At 61.7% G+C, this 18,948-nt stretch overlaps 1 protein-coding gene across 2 annotated transcripts in view; it reads right to left on the reverse strand.

Moving 5' to 3' along the window:
- Nucleotides 1-18,948, reverse strand: part of THBS2 (thrombospondin 2) — a 43,221-nt gene that overhangs the window by 24,132 nt on the left and 141 nt on the right. The window contains exons 1-15 of one of the 2 annotated variants that reach the window (XM_066247970.1): nucleotides 16,142-16,250; nucleotides 15,024-15,095; nucleotides 12,609-13,165; nucleotides 10,878-10,962; nucleotides 8,982-9,178; nucleotides 8,224-8,364; nucleotides 7,420-7,516; nucleotides 5,437-5,607; nucleotides 5,057-5,233; nucleotides 3,889-4,062; nucleotides 3,376-3,503; nucleotides 3,144-3,299; nucleotides 2,510-2,728; nucleotides 1,325-1,432; nucleotides 492-651 (exon numbers count right to left, since the gene is read on the reverse strand). In XM_066247970.1, coding sequence (XP_066104067.1) covers nucleotides 492-651; nucleotides 1,325-1,432; nucleotides 2,510-2,728; nucleotides 3,144-3,299; nucleotides 3,376-3,503; nucleotides 3,889-4,062; nucleotides 5,057-5,233; nucleotides 5,437-5,607; nucleotides 7,420-7,516; nucleotides 8,224-8,364; nucleotides 8,982-9,178; nucleotides 10,878-10,962; nucleotides 12,609-13,165; nucleotides 15,024-15,075 — 2,422 coding nt within the window. In that variant the 5' untranslated portion in view covers nucleotides 15,076-15,095; nucleotides 16,142-16,250. Of the gene's footprint in view, nucleotides 1-491; nucleotides 652-1,324; nucleotides 1,433-2,509; nucleotides 2,729-3,143; nucleotides 3,300-3,375; nucleotides 3,504-3,888; nucleotides 4,063-5,056; nucleotides 5,234-5,436; nucleotides 5,608-7,419; nucleotides 7,517-8,223; nucleotides 8,365-8,981; nucleotides 9,179-10,877; nucleotides 10,963-12,608; nucleotides 13,166-15,023; nucleotides 15,096-16,141; nucleotides 16,251-18,948 lie in introns of those variants that run through there. The other variant, XM_066247969.1, reaches the window with a different exon arrangement.

Consider the following 18,948-nt stretch of genomic DNA (forward strand, 5'->3'; position numbering starts at 1 on the left):
GCACAGGTGAGCTCAATGCACAGGCGAGGTCAGTGCACAGGTGAGGTCAGTGCACAGGTGAGCTAGGTGCACAGGCGAGGTCAGTGCACAGGTGAGCTCAATGCACAGGCGAGGTCAGTGCACAGGCGAGGTCAGTGCACAGGTGAGGTCAGTGCACAGGTGAGGTCAGGGCACAGGTGAGGTCAGGGCACAGGTGAGCTCGGTGCACAGGTGAGCTCGGTGCACAGGTGAGGTCGGTGCACAGGTGAGGTCGGTGCACAGGTGAGCTCAGGGCACAGGTGAGCTCGGTGCACAGGTGAGCTCGGTGCACAGGTGAGGTCGGTGCACAGGTGAGCTCGGTGCACAGGTGAGCTCGGTGCACAGGTGAGCTAGGTGCACAGGTGAGCTCAGTGCACAGGTGAGGTCCGGCGTACCCAACAAGTACCGAATAAACGTTCGCCCACAGGTCTCACTGGACCTTAAGGACAGGCGCTGAAACGGGCAGCACTGACCGTCCCCGTCGATGTCCACAGAGCAGGCGTCCCCCTCGCCGTTGTGGTCCGTGTCGATCTGGGCGGGGTTGTGCACGTACGGGCAGTTATCACAGCGGTCCCCGACCTCGTCCTTGTCGTAGTCAAACTGCCGGGGGTTGAAGAGGAGCTGGCAGTTGTCCTAGAAAAGGGCAGAGGACGGGCTTAAGCAGCAGCCCAGGAACGTCTGCTGGACGGCCCACCGTCGGGAGCTGTGGGCGCAGGGACTGAGGAGGGAGGGCCCGTGCCCCCAGGCTGAGCACACTCCCGCACTGGGGCCTTTCATAATCACCCCCGTGACAAGTTCTGGTATTTCCCACAGCATGAGCTTCCTGGCGAGGACAGACACGTCAGTGTTGAGTGAATGCGTGAGGAACGGGCAGCGGACGTCAGACACCATGAAGCTGTAAAATACTACTGTCCACCTGCTCGTCCTGCATCGTGTCCTGACCACAAAGCACCCCCGTTTTGTGAGTTTGCTCAGGAAGTGGGGATCCCTCATACTGCCGTAGAGGCCAGTTCACCTGCGTCGTGAGGTCCCGCCCACCCCTGGCCTCCACCCGGAGGAAGGTGGTGCGTCCCTTCTAGCCACTGAAAGTAAACGAAACCATCACAAACGGTTCTGGCCGGGCACCCGGACAGCACCACGCTTGCTGGGGTCACCGTTCTATCCTGACAGACCAGCGCTCGCGGTGGTGACTTGCGGACGACGTAGCCAGGGACGCCCGTCACAATGATTCACGGTGACTGTTTTATCAGGAGGTGATGCCCCCCCGGAACCCCAGACCCCTGAGACCCAGGGCAGGTGCTCAGACCTTCTCATCAGTGACGCCGTCATTGTCATCGTCGTCATCACAGGCGTCGCCGGTGCCATCCTTGTCGAAATCTTCCTGCCCGGAGTTAGGCAGCAGCGGGCAGTTGTCCTGTGGTCAGAGGAAGCGCACAGTTAGACGGGCACCCGGGGAGCCCGTGTCCGGGAGGGCAGGCGGATAAACGCCGTGGACACAGAGTGGAGAGGCCGATGTCACTTATCGGTCCTCACGGAGCGCGGGAGGCCACGCAGCGAGGCCAGAGGCACGCGCATTTCCAGTGCTGCCTAGAGAGGGTGTCACCACCCCATGCAGTGGAGACGAAAGAGGCTGTGTCCTGGCCCAGGACCCTGAGAAGCTGCGTGACTCCTGACGAGGGACTGTCGCTCCCGAATGAGGACAGAGCCTTCAGCGGGGGCCCCTCTCCTTCCCGCAAACTTCAGCCCGTCCACCAGAAAACCGAGGCTCCCACAGTGCTAACCCGCCTGAGTGAGCCAGGTGGGCCCTAGGCTGGAACCGAGCAGTGACCGGCTCAGAGCCTGAGGCCCAGCCTCCACGAGCCGGGTCACTGCCCCCAGGTCAGCTCTTCCCAGAAAGCAGACGGCTGGCATGGCCGTCGCCTGAGCCCGCTGTATTCTAAGTCAGGACGGAGCTGTGCGGGCCCCAGCAACGTGGGGGCGCTGGAAACACCCAGGAGGGCGGGCGGCAAAGCCGGCGTCTCTGCTACGGGTCTGCATCACCGCAAAAGCTGGGCGCCAGGGCCGCGTCTGAGCCAAGTCTCAACCCCGGTCCGTGAGGAGCGAGGACATCCCGGGGCCAGCACGGAGCAGGGACAGCGGGGGCCCCTCTCAGCAGGCACACAGGAGCCTGTCAGACCAGGCGTGGGATTCTAGCACAGCCTTATCAGACACACCATAATCTAAGTGACTAAATTCCTAACTGAAACTTCATGAGAATGAAAAAATAAATTGAGGATGTCCTTATAGCAACCTGAGCTTCACGGACGGACGCCGTCTGCTGTCCCTGCCCCGGCGTCCGGGGTGTGGATGACCCTCACCGGGCAGTCACACCCACAGGCACCCTTCCTGGGGTCTCGGGGCTGATGCCCGCCCGCTGTCAGAGAACGGGGCGCCCCAGGAGGGCGGGGCACCTGTCAGGGCCACCGAGGAAGCCCCGCCCCCACACCCTCACCTTGGTGCAGTGGTAGGTGGCGTTGGTGGCGCAGACCAGGTTCTTGTTGGGCCAGCCGTCCAGGTCCGAGTCCTCCCCGCAGATGAGCCCGTCGCCTGCGTAGCCCGTCTGGCACTCGCACTTGTACATGGGGTCGCTGAAGTGCCCCAGGTAGATGCACTCCGCCTGTGCGTGGCAGCTGTGCGTCTTGTCCTGGCACGGGTTCTCGGGTTCACACACCTGGGGGACGGGCAGGGCTCACTGAGACGCCAGCCCCCGCGGGAGGGTCCGAGGCCAGGCCCGCTCAGGGTCGCGCGGGGGCGGGGCCCTCTGGAGGGTCGCTGCAGACGGGCAGCGTCTGGGGCGCATCCAGAGACTCGGACTCTGTTCCCACCGAGCGACCGTGAGGCAGCGTCCACCCCACTGAGCGCTGCCAACTTGTGTCCGAGCCACAGATGACCGCGTGGAGCTCACTCATGAAAAACCAGACCCGGTCCCCTTGGAGCCCGTGCATGACAACAGAACTCTGCACCCCCACAGATCCGTCTGAGGGCGGCGACCATCACCCTCTCTCCTGCCCCCTCCACCCTCCCTGCCCCGGGTCCTGGCTGACAGCCGGAAGCCTGACGTTCACGCAAAGGGTCGCCCTGCTCACTTGCTTCTCCGTCTGAGCTGCCTCCAGGCCGACCCCGAAGGGCTGGGTCCCCTTGTAGCGAGGGGGGCAGGGCAGGCAGTGGAAGCCGGGGTCGGTGTTGACGCAGCGGAGGGACTTGCTGGTGGTGGAGAAGCAGACGTCTGCGACCAGGGCGCACTGCGGGGACAAGCGGAGGTGAGCCCGCCGACCCCAGCTGCGCGGATGGACGCCCCTCTGCCTGGCGGGCACCCACCTCGTCCAGGTCCTCGCAGTGGGTCCCGTTGCCCAGGAAGCCCACCGGGCAGGAGCCGCAGGACCAGGAGCCGTCGGGGAAGCTGTTGCACTGAGCTCCCGGGAAGCAGGGGTTGGACAAGCAGCCGTCTGCACGGGGAAGCAGGGAGGTCAGGCCACGGGCCCGGCAGCCACCACGAACCTGAACTCGGCGCAGGGTGATCAGGACACTGTCCCCCAGAGGCTGGTGACCGCACGGTGTCCCAGCCCAGACACCAGACTTCCCATCATCGCCCAGGACACTGCCCTGAACATGCAGAGGAACCTGGCATAGTGGCTAACGTGTGCTGAGATTGAGTTTTCTTTTCTAGACTTTCTTCCTTCAGCCAAAATGAAAGCGGGGTGGTCACCGCAAAGACTCCCGAGGCTGCAGCAACCGAGGCGCGGGACGGCGCACGCCTTGAGGGCCGCCGGCTGGGTGTCCGGCGCGCGGGCCCCCGCGGGCAGCCCCCCCGGCCCCCCCACGCCCGCGCACCTATGGGGCAGCTCCTCTTGTTGCACATCTGCTGCTCCCTCACGTCCCCCACGCAGGCCTTCCCCCCGTGCTGGGGCTCCGGGCTGTTGCAGACGCGCGTCCGCTCCCGGATGCCGCCGGCACAGGTGACGGAGCAGGCGGACCACGGCGACCAGGGGCTCCAGCGGCCGTCGACTGCGGGGAGAGAGCAGAGACAGCGTCCGGCACGAGTGACCCGCGGGGCGGGCCGGGAGGGAAGAGGCGACAGGAGAACTGGAGAGAACCCTTTGTGACCCGAGATCCGGGTGACGGGAAGGACCGGACCTCGGCTGATTGGTTTGTAGCTCTGGGAAGAGGAACCACAGCACAGCACCACGTGTCTGGAGGCTGAGAACTAGCCACGGGGGCTGCAGGTGACCTCGGTCAGGTACGCGAGAGGCTGTACGACGCTGGGGTCACTGCGAACGCTGCCTCGTGGCCACCAGGACACAGTAACAAGCAGTGAAAGCAACCACCCGCTCGCTTTCTGTGAGTGACAGGGCAGCCCACGAATCAGGCTCCCAAAGGCATCCTGGAGCTGGGGACCCGCGTGTTGCTGTCCGCGTGGACCCGTGCCAGGACTGTGGACGGCCGTCGTGGGTGGCAGGTCAGCGGTAATGCACCCGCACGGCTCAGATGAGCGCGTCCCCACCCAGGGGCGCTTCCGGGCCAAGGGGACGGGCGGCTTTCCCCACTCGGGCCAGCTGGGTCCTCACCGGACTGAACAGGGGAGGCGACGGTGCAGGCCCTGGCCCCGCCCACGTGCGCACCCCCACTGACTCCGCTTCCACAGTCCCCACCCACGTGCAAGCCCCCATAGACCCCCGCCCACGTGCGCGCCCCTATAGTCTCCGCCCACGTGCCCGCCCCACGGACCCCGCCCCCAGTCCCCGCCCATGTGCCCGCCCCCACAGGCCCCACCCACATGCAAGCCCCCCCATAGACCCCCGCCCACGTGCGCGCCCCCACAGTCCCCGCCCACGTGCGCGCCCCTACAATCCCCGCCCATGTGCGCGTCCCCACAGACTCCGCCCCCACAGTCCCCGCCCATGTACCCGTCCCCACAGGCCCCCACCCACGTGCGCGCCCCCACAGTCCCCACCCACATGCGCGCCCCCAGACCCGCCCCACGTGCCCATCCAGCACTCACTTGGGCACGGGACGCCCTGGCAGCTCTTGGTCTCGCGGCCGCTGCCTTTGCAGCCCTTGCCTCCCATCTGGGGCACCGGTGAGTTGCAGAGACGTATCCGCGTGATGTTGCCGACCCCACAGGTCACGGAGCAGGACGACCAGGGTGACCAGTGGCTCCAGCCACCGTCCTGCCGGACTAGCACACGAGGGGCAGGTATCAGCGTGGGATGCCCGGCTGGGAGTCTGCTCATCGGTTAGGCTGAGGGGAGCGGACCCAGCAGGAGCCCTTGGATGAGGCTCGGAGCACCCCAGAAAGGCCGTGGGAGGCTGTCCTCCCAAACCCACATCCCCTGGTCGGTGACCCACCCACGCAGGGACGGCCGGTGGCGGGACACTCACAGCGGTGGTCGCACTTGCCCAGGCTGCACATCCTCGTCTGGATGGACGGCCCCGTGCAGGTGTGGCTGGTGACGTCGCAGGACCGCCCCCTCTGCTGGGTGCCAGGCCCGCAGGTGACAGAGCACTGGGTCCACTCAGCCCACGGGGACCAGCCCTCCTCGCCGTCCGCCGCTGTGGGAAACACAGGCCGTCAAGCCTCTGCCCAAGGATGGCACACGCCCCATGGGGGGACCCACGCCCTCAGGACAGCGGCGGCAAACTCCTATGGAGGAGGACCCCCTACTTCCCCGTGGGCAAACACCAGGCACCCCAGGTCTGGTCCCGGGTCAGAGTCAGGAGCTGCCCGCCGGGAGAGGGTGGGAAGGGTGGTGCGCTGGGCGCGGCCTCCGGCGTGGGGGCGGCCTCCGTGGTGGGTGTGCAAGGACAAGGTCTGAGGCCACGGTGCCCTCTGGCGCAGTGCTGGGCGCAGAGGCCAGGTCACGTGCACACTGCGTTCTGGGCAGGTGTTCCAATCAAACACCTCTGTTTGCCGGTTGCTGGGTGGCAAGGAAACTTAGTCGGACTTGCAGGTCAGTGCACTTAGCGCCGAGTCATTCAAGTTGGACAAGTCGAATAAAAGCAGCTTTTTGCCAGTACATTTTCCACAGGAGATTGCAGCCCCCAAGTTAGAGAACAGAGAGTGACAGCACGGGAGGCGTGTCCGGGGAGCAGTGAAAGACACCGTTCCCGGTGCGGGGGCGGTCACACGGCAGTGACAGCCCTCCGAGTGTGCGCAGAGCTGGAGAGCGGGCTGCCCGCGCCTTCCCGTGTGGCGATGCCCCCTCTGGCCCAGCGGAGACCCTGGTGTTGTCAGAGTTGTATCTGGTGCATCCCCGTCACGGGGGCGCACACGTCAGGCAGGGTGACTCGTAACCTTAAAACCGGCCCTGAGTCGTGGGGATCACGCTCTGAATTTTACAGGCAAGTCTGAAACCCAGGAAAGAGGTTTTGCTCAAACTCGTTGTGTGACGGCCTGAGCTCTGTCGAGATCCACTCCTGTCCACCCAGGGAGGACATACGTCTCGGCCACCAGCAAGAGGAAGCACCCTGTGCGGTGGCTTATGCCCCACCAGACCCCACAACTGCCCTGCATCGGGGGCCTGGCTCACATGGGTGGACGTGCAGGGACAGGGGGCCTGGCTCACATGGGTGGACGTGCAGGGACAGGGGGCCTGGCGGCTCGAGGAAGCACCCTCGTCCAGCCTCGGGTCATCAGCAACCGCTCGGCCCAGACCCAAGGTGTGAGGATGAAGAGTAAGAAGACAACCCCAGACACGTCAGAGAAAGCCAGGGCCCAGCCACTCGGCCAACACAGACGGCTGACGGAAGGACGGGGCCCAGGCGTCCCTGGGGTGGCAGCACCGGGAGCCCCTGCGGGATGAAGGGCACAGCCTGGCCTCAGCGAGGCTGGCTCCGGAAGACGGACTCGGTGGCAGGTGTGTGCCCTGTGGAGACGCCCCAGAGGCTGCTGAGTGCAGGGGCCCCGCAGGGCAGGGACGGGAGGCTGTGGACGTGCGTCCATCTCATCCCTGTCTGGGTGTCCCTTCCTGGGAGCGTGTTTCTGTCACTAGGATGATGGTCTTTGGCAGCTGTTTTATTTTCCATTGTCTTTTCCCCAAAGGGTGTGACTGCAAGGATGACTCATGCTGACACACCCAGGGCTCCAAGCTGCGCATGACTCACAGAGGGCGCTCACGCCGGGCCAACGCCAGGCTTCTCCGCGCCCAGTGGTCAGGCAGCAAGGGCTCCTCAGCCAGAGGGCACTGGCCAGCACAGAAGCCTCCAGTCCCTAATTCAAGGCCTAGCAGACGCTTGCTGGCCAGTGACCAGTCAGTGTGGAGCACCCCTGGGCACGCACAGCCCCAGCCTCGCCCTGTGTGCCGAAACCACTGGTGCCGAGCAGACGAGAGGGGGGAGCCCGGGAGACCCGGCGGCCACACTCACAGTGGAAGCAGGACGGGCAGCACTCCCCCTCCGGCAGGGACGGGTTGGCGCAGGTTGCTGGCGGGCAGGAGATTTGGTGGCAAACGGTTTTAAATTTCTACAAGTGAAGAAAGGAGAGCACTCGCTTATGAACGGCCCATGGTCCAGGGCTGGAATGTCCACCATGGTCTCTGCCCACGGGCCTGACGCCCACAAGCGCCCAATAGCCTGTGTCCTTCCTGCCCAGAGCTGACCCTCTGCGTCCCCCGTCCTTGCCTCCTCCCCTCCCCTGCAGAGCCAGGACAACCCTGAGGCCTCCCCTGCTGCCGGCCGGCGGGCAGGACGGATGGCAGGGTCAGCTCGGGTCTGTGACGTCCGAGGCCACATTGGTGGAGAACGGAGGGAGACCTACGTGACCCGCCCACCGGCCCCGTCTGCTGAGCCTCTGGCCCTGGCAGAGCTGAGATCTCGGCACGAAGCAGAGGGACCCCCGGGGACCCTGGCTGAGACCCGTCCCCTCCCCAGGATTGGGTTTCTCTATGTGCAAAGCAGTGAGGCTGGGAAGCCTAATCTGCAGCCAGCTCTGCTTCCCTGCGTCCCTACGGTCAGCCAAGGACCAGCCGCGTCCATGCCGTCACCATGCACTGGGCACTCCACACGGCTGGGGGACGGCTGGGGGACAGTGTGGGGGACGGGTGGGGGACAGGGAGGGGGACGGGGTGGGGGACGGGCTGGGGGGGACGAGCTGGGGGGGACGGCTGGGGGATGGGGTGGGGGACCGTGTGGATGCCCGCCTGCCGAGGCAGCAGGTCGCTGGGGCCTCACCCGGCAGGTGCACTTGGTGCAGCTGTCCACCACCCAGGTTTCGTTCTCCGCGAAGAACCGGCCATCCTGCCAGCAAGCGGACATGTTCCTGGTCTTCGGGGGACCTCCGATGAGCTCCCAGAGGAACTGGTTGTCGTTCGACTGGACAACCGGACAGGATCCAAGGACAGAAGGGAATACACAGTGACCACGCTCGCCAGGGAAGGAGGTCCCCTCACTGGCCGCCCTGACCCCCCAGAGCAGGGACGAGGTGTGCAGAACGACTCGACTGAGACGTGCAGCCCATGAAGGGGGGCAGGGGGGCGTGCAAATCCCTGCACGCCCCCCACCGGCCGGTGCACACCCGCCCGAGGCCTCAGCCGAGCAGACGGCCTGACTGCCAGCACCTCCCCACGGCCGCTCCGCTCGCTCCCGAACACCTGTCTGACCCGTGCTGACCTCTGGCCGCCTCTGCGTTCCTGCCCTCAGGCTCCCAGTGGACAATTCCAGAAGGCGCCCTCCGCCTGGGGTGCTGCCCCAGCGAGCTGCCCTGGCTGCGCTCACCCCCTCGACCTCCCGCAGACCACCCATCCCAGACGGTCAGCACGGGCTCTGGCCCTTGGCGGTGGGCCGAGGACAGGAGCCGGCCTCTGGGCTCTTCCCCGCAGCTCAGGCCCCTCTGGGGAGGCAAAGCCCCCCCCGTGCTGGAGGCTGTGTCGCCCACGACCGTCCAGCGTCCTCTCACGGCCCCGCGCCCCGGCCGGGCCCCGGGCACCCACCACTTTCTGCAGGTTCTCGTGCAGCTGGTTCACCACCAGGCGCAGCCCCGACAGCTCGCGGGCCATGCTGCCCAGCTCCTCGCAGGAGCGCTCGCACACGCCCGGCCGCTGCTCCACGCTCCGGCCCCCGGACTCGGGGGCGACCGCCGGGCTCAGGTGCAACGTCTCCGTGTTCTCGCTGATGGCGTTGGCTTCCGCTGAGGGCACAAGCGGGGGCGGCCCGGTCAGAACCGGCCTTGAGGGGCAGCCCGCCCGCCTCACACACGGGTGCCCGGGCCCCGCAGTGACGTCATGCTTCCCCACGGCAGCCGGGAGCGCCAGGAGCGGTCACAGCCCGTGCGTTCAGCGGGAACACCCCGCATGTGGCCCGCTCTGACTCGGCGCTGACGTGGCCGTTGGTGGGGCGGGAACGCACAGGGGGCCGGGAGACCCGCATGGCGTGGGCACCGGTGTCCGGCTCAGTCACACGTCCCCACACGCCTGACCACTCTCAGCTCTGTGTCCATCTGTTTCCGTCCACAGCACCCCCTCTCCCGACTCCCTGTTCTGCGTACTCACTGGACGTAGAGCGTTCAGAACCACAACACTCACGCCTACGAGTCACTGTACACTCAGACGGAAAATAAGAGGCCACCAGCCAAAGGTGCCCCTCAGGGACAGCGCCTGACCCAGGTTGCGCCCCGAGAAAGCCACGGGCAGCCTTGTCGGGAGCTGGGCAGGACTGGCACCGGACATGGGGCCGCCTCCACCTATTCTGTCTCAGCGCTGGGACCCCCAAACCCTCCCCAAAGACGATGACTTAGTTCTCAGGGACGGGGTGTTAGAATCTCAGCCGGAACTGGAGCTACGATCAGACTCTGTCAGTGCCCTCAGCAAACGGGGACTGGGGCACTGAGAGTCTGTCACGGGGCCTCGGGGACCTCTCCTCTCCACGCTGCGGCTGACAGTCGGTATTTTAATTCCTTGTGCTGCAACTAACCAGCAGCCGACAGGTGTACAGATGGAAAACCCAGGTCGTGGTCGGCGACTCTGGGCAGAGGGACCCAGGGGACAGCGGACGGACTGCCGGCACGTGGGACACTCAGGGCTCAGGGCTCAGGGCACGTACAGTCTCTCTCCGTCATCCACAGAGAACTGACACTTGTCACGACTTAGGCTGACGTGGAGACGTGGTCTTAGAACGCCACGTAGCGGGAAGAGCCTTCTCTCTGGGGACGCCAAGACCAGGTGTGGCCGCCCTGACGGCTCACAGGTAGAGACACCTGGCAGCTGACAGGACCCTGCTGCCCTCAGCTGCTTCCTCTGTCCCCTGAGCCAGTGCAGGCGCCCGACTCGCACGGGCATGTACAAGATGGAGCGACGGGACACGTCGCACAGCACAGAGCCCAACAGCGCCAGCCTCAAATTAAATGCTCAGAAGATGCTGGCCGTCAGGGTGGGGTACAAATTCGAACTGCGTGGTGGGGGTGTCATAGGCTGAATCGTGGCCACGGATCGTTCCGGAAACGTCCGCACACCAGGGGACAAACGGCTGCAGTGTCCGCTCATCAAGACGATGGTCACACGTTAATAGACCGGACGTTTTGCATACATTTAAAATCACGTTAAAATGGCAGCAGTTTATGTTTTGGCTCATAAATGGACTATTTTGGATTAGTAAAACTTATGCAAAATCAATCCTTCACGTAATGCGTGATTTTAAGATATCAACATGTCTATGTTAACCCGCTAACTCACTCAAAGGCATGGTTGTACTTTATTCAAATATTTTGATTTAACTTCTCACTAGCCCACATTCACGCATGTGCACAGACACACGTGCACACATGCACACAACACAGCAGGAATCCATCCAGGACGGGAGACAGTGCAGGGTGCCGTTCAGAACACACCTACCTCCCTGGCTTTGCTGACACCCTCTCCTGCTAAGAACGTCTTCCACAGAATTTTCAAAAACTAAGTAGACATTCTGCAGCAAACCCTGCGAACACAACAAGGAGAGAAGCGGAGCGCTGGACAGACGATCGTTTGGTGCCGAGGGAAGAGAAGGAAGTGAAAACAGAAGACGTAACCTGGACACAGGGGGAACCCTTCTCCTGGGCTTTCACACACAGCAAGTCTGATGTCTAACGGGCCATCCCGTACACACCACTTTCTCAGGCGTGCGGCCCAGACCCTGGCGGTTTAACCTAAGAAGCCATTGTTCCCCGCAGAAGAATGGGGGTGGCCCCAAGATGGGCAGGAAACTGTCTCTGGAGCCCGTGCAGGTGGGTGTGCTCAGCTGTTCGCAGGTGATCACTACATTTGGATAAAGGTCTTAAAAATGTCCCCTGGTCCAACCTCAGACGGAGCAATAAAAGATAAGAGTGTCTTCCACCCCACGAGTGGAAAGTGACTTGTCACCGTGGGGTCGGGTCACCTGTAGCCACTAGAGCTTCCTAGCCCTGACGCTAGCCCTGGATCCTAACCCTCGCCTGACCCCGGCCGCCAGAGATGAACTCAGCACCAAGTTAAGCATCTGTAGGCCTTTTACTTGAATAACTGAGTTTAAACACACATTTATTTTCAAAGAACATGCTCTCACCCTCCGCTGTGGGTTCTTAAACCCCGGTGGTTTTGAAAAGGCCTTCCAGAAAATATTTGAACAGAGATGCCCATGGAGCTATCAGTCGCCTTTCCTTAGGAAACTAGAGTTGTCGACTTGTTCGCGTACCCTTTCAATAATGAAACGGGATCTGGGAGTGGGTTTGGCTTCATGAAGTTGGTCTGGGGTTTCCAGGGACATTTGAAAGGAGCGGATTCCTTCATCAGCCCCTCAGACTTGGCTCTGAAAACCAGTACTGTTTGTGTGGGTCAGAAAGTGCTCCTGTGACAACTCACTGTTTATTCTTGGTGTTGTGTGTGCACATGTGTGTATGCCTTGTGCATGCCCACACGAGTGCGACTGCAATTGTGTGTGTACATGTGCAGGTGTAAGTGTGTATGCTTTGTGTATGCCCATACAAGCGCAACTGTGTGTGTGCAGGTGTGTACATGTGTGCATGCATGTGTGTATGCCTTGTGCACACCCACACGAGTGTGACTGTGATTGTGTGTGCACATGTGCAGATGTAAGTGTGTACATGTGTGCATGCACGTGTGTATGCCTTGTGTACGTCCACATGAGTGTGACTGTGTGTGTGCATGTGTGTAGGTGTGTGTACATGTATGCATGCACATGTGTGTATGCTTTATGCATGCCCATATGAGTGTGACTGTGTGGACCTATGTGTGCACATGTGCAGGTGTGTGTACATGTATGCATGCTTTGTGTATGCCCACATGAGTGTGGCTGCTTATGACCTGTGTGTGTCCACGTGTGCAAGTGTAAGTGTGTACATGTGTGCATGCTTTGTGTATGCCCACACGAATGTGTCTGTGTATGACCTGTGTGCAGGTGTGCAGGGGTAAGTGTGTACATGTGTGCATGCTTCGTGTACACCCAAACGAGTGTGGCTGCATGTGGCCTGTGTGTGTGCACGTGTGTGTGCCTGACCGAGCCCTGGACACAAGCCCTGGACCAGGAGTCGCCCTCCGGGTCCGATCTCCCCAGGCGCCCTGCACAGCGATGCGGCCGGCCGTACGTACCCTGAAGTGGCTCTCCCGAGAGGAGCCTTTGGCCACGTACATCCTGCTCTGCTCCGTCCTCAGCTGCTCGTAGAAGGGCTCGTCCAGTGTGAAGCTGTCGATCAGGTCGCAGCCCACGTACAAGCTGAAGGCCTCGCCGGCCACCTGCACGGTGACATTCTTCCACTGGGAGTCGGCCAGGCCCACGTCCTCCAGGGACAGGACATGCTGGGTGCCGTCCACCCAGTAGGTGAGGTCCAGTGTGTCGGCTGGGCCGTTGGAGACGATCTCGAACTGCCTGTGTGCGGGCCCGGGGCCCTCCAGGGCCAGCAGCGTGCCACGGGACATGCGGTCCTGCTTCAGGCTGGCCGCCAGGAAGAAGCCCTCCTTCTGCCGCATGAGCCCGGCGATGCGGCCCAGGGACTCGGCGCTCACCGGCGGGACGTAGTCGAACCGCACGAAGCGGTAAGCCGGCACGCTGGGGTCGGGCCCCCGGAACTGCTTGGCCCCGATGGTCTTCCGGTTAATGTTGCTGATGCTGAAGAGGTCGAAGGCTGTGTCCTCGTCCTGGTCCCCAGCTGCTCAAGGAGCAGAGCGGAGGTTACACCAGGCGGGGCCGGGCCGAGGCCGGGAGGGGCGCTCTTACACCCCAGCGGCGACGCGGTTCTAGGTGCCGGAGGCTGACGCGGCCGCCCAGCCCTCCAGGTTGGCCTCCCTGCCCACAGGGGTGCGATGCTGGCGTCCTTGGTGGAAAACCCCTCTCCTCTCGCCCCCAGGCTGCAGGTCAGAGCCAGAGCAGGGTCCCCGAAACAGGGGCTGGTCCCCTTGACAGGTCAGGAAGCACCGGCCAAGAAGGTCACCAGCAACGTCAGCCACCCCCGTGATGAGCTCAGCTGACACTGTCCCCAGCAAGGCTTCCCCGGAAGGAAGCAGGGTCCCGAGTCCCGCCCTGACACTTGCTCCAGACCTTGTCCCCACCCATGCCCTGCGCCCCCAGATCTGGGCGTGAGTGCAACCCTCTCCCACCGCGCAATTGCCCGGAATTAATCCTAGAAATGAAATGCACCGGTAGCTTCTCTCCACGTGTTTGCAGAGAGCGACTGAGAGCTAGCTGCTGCTTTCCTATTGAGACCATCTGAGTTAAAATGGCATAGGCATCTCTTTACATTGTAGAAACCACTGTCACATTGTAACGCACACCACAGGCCCGGACCTGGGAGAGCCAAGGGACTCGAGTCTGTGAACATACAGCGTTAAATCACTGTCTGGAAAGAAAGTTTCCAGACTCACCAAAAGTATAACAATTCACATAATTCAAGGTAACTTCCTGAAGGGAAGGTTTAAATATAGTGTAACCTTACATCTAATATCTGGTAAATTAAAACATCATACCCCGTGTTGCTGACCGAGTTGTGAGGTGTGGACTTTCACTGGAGCTGTTTGACAACAGCTCCAAATCCTTAAAACAATTAAACCTTTGACTCAACAAGTTTATTTTGGGAACTTGTCCTAAAGTATAATTGGAAATGCTGGAAAAGATTTATTTATGAATGCATGCCTGAGGCATTGCTGATACCAGTCAAAATAAAGCGACAAGTGAGAACTGACCAAAAAAAAAATTTTTTTTTGAGAATTTATCTTCTGATGGAATATTGTACAGGCATTAAAAATCATGCTGTAGGCCCTGGCCAGTTGGCTCAGTGGTAGAGCGTTGGCCTGGCATGCAGGAGTCCCAGGTTTGATTTTTGGCCAGGGCACACAGGAGAAGCGCCCATCTGCTTCTCCACCCCTCCCCCTCTCCTTCCTCTCTGTCTCTCTCTTCCCCTCCCACAGCCAAGGCTCCATTGGAGCAAAGTTGGCCCGGGCACTGAGGATGGCCTCAGTGGCAGATTCTCTGCCTCAGGCGCTAGAATGACTCTGGTTGCAACAGAGCGATGCCCCAGATGGGCAGAGCATTGCCCCCTGGTAGGCATGTCGGGTGGATCCCGGTCAGGCGCATGCGGGAGTCTGTCTGACTGCCTCCCTGTTTCCAGCTTCAGAAAAATACAAACAAAAAAAATCATGCTGTAAAAGAATAGAGATGTAGATTCTGATGTATTCTTAAGGAGGATGAAAGATGGAATAAAGTTACAAAATACTAAATAATTTCAGTGTTGTAAATGCAGAATAGAGAGAGAGAAGAAGAAAAAAAGCTAAAAAAAGTATCCCAGAAAAAAGCACATCTATAGGTGGGCAGGTATTTTTCTACGATAACCGAATGTGGTAGAGAGAGATCATTTCCTCTCGTCTGTACTCACAAGTAAACAAATACGTGTGTGAAATGAAGTTCAAGTCCTTTTTGAGTCAGACTTTGCTTTTCCGGCCCCTCCCCCTTGGGGGGTCCCCACGCCCCAGAGCCAGGCCCCCATGGCCGTGGCTGGCCGGGTCCCCACTCACCCTGAGCGTGGCAGGAGGCCCAGAGGGCCGGCAGGACCAGTGTCCAGAGCATCCCCTCGCGGCTGCCAGACCCTGCGGGCGAACAGAGCCTGTTAGTCACCAGCACGTGGCCACCCTGGGGGCAGACGGGGGCTCTCGCTCCTGTGACCAAGTGGAAGAAGTTCCTGCATAAAAGTCAGAGCCGTGCTTTTCTCGCTGGTCTCCCTGGCCGGTGTTTGCTGACCGGCCCTGTGTGTGAACCACATTCAAACGGTTCTGTTTCTGAGTCGCCGTCACCGCCCAGGAGTCCTGAGACTGCTGCTCTCTCCCGAGCCCGGGAGAGTACGAGGAGGCCGAGAGGTCGGCGTCCCGGTCCACAGCTACGCTGCCCGTCAGAGGTGCGCTCTGACTCCAGCCAAGGTCCTCGGACTCAGAAGGAGGCCGGCCAGGCTGGTGGAAGGAATTCGTGAAGGCATGTTGAGTAAATAACCAACATGAAAAGAAGTTACACATAACCTAATTAAATAGAATGAATATTAACTGCATGTTCAGTTACGAATGAATCTAATTTGGAGTATCATCATTACCAAAAAAAAAAAAAACCCAAAACAACAACAACAAAAACCCGAAACATTCTGCTGAGATACGATTCTCGCTCTGCTTGGCCCTCGTCCTGCAGGCCTGTTTTTCCGTTCCCAGGGACTTGACTTGGCGCGCTCGGCAGAGGCTGTCCCAGAAGTCAGGAGATCTGGTGGGAGCCCGGCTCCCCGTTAACCCCTGCTGGGCCTCCAGCGTCCGGGGTCTGGACCCCCTCGTTCCCATGTGCTGGGCTGAGCCAAACCCTGAGACCCAGCTCCTCTCCCGCTGAGGCCATCCCAGTGTGTCAGCTCTCGGTGCAGAAGGGACCCCTCTGTGTGGACAGGTTCCCCGGAGGACGAGGAAGGTGCCGGGGGGCCTCTGCAGTCTGCCCCCGTCGAGGCCAGGAACTTGGCTGTTTCCAGCCAGCAGCCGGGGACGCAGGGGGCTCAGGGTGAGCCCAGGCCTGCAGCTCACAGTTGTGCCGCCCAGGACGCCTGTCTAACCTCTCTGGGTGGGTTTCCTGACCTGTAGACTGGAAGGGGCTCATGTCAAACACCCACCTGCGAAGAGCTTGGGTGGAATCCATGAGGCTGGTCAGCATTTGTGAAGGGCTCACTTAGCTCAGCAAAGACACAGCTATTGGTCACACGCCCCGGGCCGGGCTCCCGCCTGGACGCTCTGGCCTGTGACTTCCCAGTGACAGAGTGATGCTCCAGTCAGTGGTCTGTGGTCTGCAGCGCCAGGCCTGTGTCCTCACACAGGCGTGCACCTCTGTCCCCTGTGGACGGTGGCGAGGCTGACTGGCAAAGGCAGCCACCATCCAAACACAAACTTGGAGTGTCCGGCTGCCCCGCCTCCCGAGTCCAGGCTTACAGAGTGCAGGAGCTCTGTTCTGACCATGCCACACTCTGGGTTTGGACACAGAAGCATCCCCACGTCCATCTCTGCCACTTTACCAAACGAGCATGAGGACCCCTCTTACCTCACGGGGTCACAACAACAACAAATCACCAAGCCCTGCCGGTGCGGCCACACAGTCTCACTGCACCCGGTGTGCTCTGGCCGCAGAGCCCAGCACAGAGGTGAGGGGAGGTCACAGAGCACACCCCCCAGGGCCGGGCACACAGTCTCCCCACACCCGGTGTGCTCTGACTACAGAGCCCGGCACAGAGATGAGGGGGGGTCACAGAGCACACCCCCCAGGGCCAGGCACACAGTCTCCCCACACCCGGTGTGCTCTGACTACAGAGCCCGGCACAGAGATGAGGGGGGGTCACAGAGCACACCCCCCAGGGCCGGGCACACAGTCTCCCCACACCCGGTGTGCTCTGGCCGCAGAGCCCGGCACAGAGATGAGGGGAGGTCACAGAGCACATCCCCCAGGGCCGGGCACACAGTCTCCCCACACCCGGTGTGCTCTGACTACAGAGCCCGGCACAGAGATGGGGGGGGGTCACAGAGCACACCCCCCAGGGCCAGGCACACAGTCTCCCCATACCCGGTGTGCCCTGGCTGCAGAGCCCGGCACAGAGATGAGGGGAGGTCACAGAGCACACCCCCAGGGCCAGGCACACAGTCTCCCCACACCCGGTGTGCTCTGGCTGCAGAGCCCGGCACAGAGATAAGGGAGGTCACAGAGCACACCCCCAGGGCCGGGCACACAGTCTCACTGCACCCGGTGTGCTCTGGCCGCAGAGCCCGGCACAGAGATGAGGGGAGGTCACAGAGCACACCCCCCAGGGCCGGGCACACAGTCTCCCCGCACCCGGTGTGCTCTGACCGCAGAGCCCGGCACAGAGATGAGGGAGGTCACAGAGCACACCCCCCCAGAGCCGGGCACACAGTCTCCCCGCACCCGGTGTGCCCTGGCTGCAGAGCCCGGCACAGAGATGAGGGGAGGTCACAGAGCACACCCCCAGGGCCGGGCACACAGTCTCCCCACACCCGGTGTGCTCTGGCTGCAGAGCCCGGCACAGAGATGAGGGAGGTCACAGAGCACACCCCCAGGGCCGGGCACACAGTCTCCCCACACCCGGTGTGCTCTGGCTGCAGAGCCCGGCACAGAGATGAGGGAGGTCACAGAGCACACCCCCCCAGAGCCGGGCACACAGTCTCCCCGCACCCGGTGTGCCCTGGCTGCAGAGCCCGGCACAGAGATGAGGGGAGGTCACAGAGCACACCCCCAGAGCCGGGCACACAGTCTCCCCACACCCGGTGTGCCCTGGCTGCAGAGCCCGGCACAGAGATGAGGGGAGGTCACAGAGCACACCCCCAGGGCCGGACACACAGTCTCGCTGCACCCGGTGTGCTCTGACCGCAGAGCCCGGCACAGAGATGAGCGAGGTCACAGAGCACACCCCCCAGGGCCGGGCACACAGTCTCGCTGCACCCGGTGTGCTCTGGCTGCAGAGCCCGGCACAGAGATGAGGGGGGGGTCACAGAGCACACCCCCCAGGGCCGGGCACACAGTCTCCCCACACCCGGTGTGCCCTGGCTGCAGAGCCCGGCACAGAGATGAGGGGGGGTCACAGAGCACACCCCCAGGGCCGGGCACACAGTCTCGCTGCACCCGGTGTGCTCTGGCCGCAGAGCCTGGCACAGAGATGACACACAGATGAGGGGAGGTCACAGAGCACACCCCCCAGGGCCGGCACACAGGCTCTGAGGGCGTGGGGACCGACTGTCACACACTTACAGGTGTTCATGGTTCAGTTGTTGCCAAAAGAGTTATTTCCAAAGCCTTTCTGCCACAGAATGTCATTAGCACTTCTAAAGATCTCTTAAAATTCTCTTTTGTATCAGCCATCACTGCAAAAATAACTTTCTGAGGGATACCTACTCCCCCTTGAAGTGCTGAGTTCAAAGGTTGTGCCTCTCAGGCTGCCCTGGGCCCCCACTCGATGACCGATGACCATGACCGCCAGGCAGGTCCTTCCTTATGCTGATGACCACACCTGCAGGGGTTGCATTCTGGGCTCTTTTCCGGGACTTACTCTGTATTATTCATTGGTAACATTCACACCTCTTTAATAATGTTAATAATGTTTACAGGTCTCTAGAATACCTCTGGTTATTTTTCCAAGTGGTCAGGAATGTCCTTTTCCCCCTCATTCCTTCATCCTGGTCCCCCCCCTCCCCCAGAAAAACAAACTTTAATGTACAAACTTCTTATTCTTCCGTAGCTGAAAACACGAGCATTTGCCCTGGTTCCCAGACAGGCACGTTCACATAACAACCAGTCAGGAGCCTGACCCGGGTGCCGAGGACAGGCCGGGTGTGGGGACGGGTCCCCCGCAGCCACCACCAGCTCAGGTCGCCCCCTTCCACTGTGAACCCGGGTCCACTTTGTCCTTCTCCCCTCTGAGAA

The sequence above is a fragment of the Saccopteryx bilineata genome, chromosome 12, assembly GCF_036850765.1.
Source record: "Saccopteryx bilineata isolate mSacBil1 chromosome 12, mSacBil1_pri_phased_curated, whole genome shotgun sequence".
NCBI classification, from domain to species: Eukaryota; Metazoa; Chordata; class Mammalia; order Chiroptera; family Emballonuridae; genus Saccopteryx; species Saccopteryx bilineata.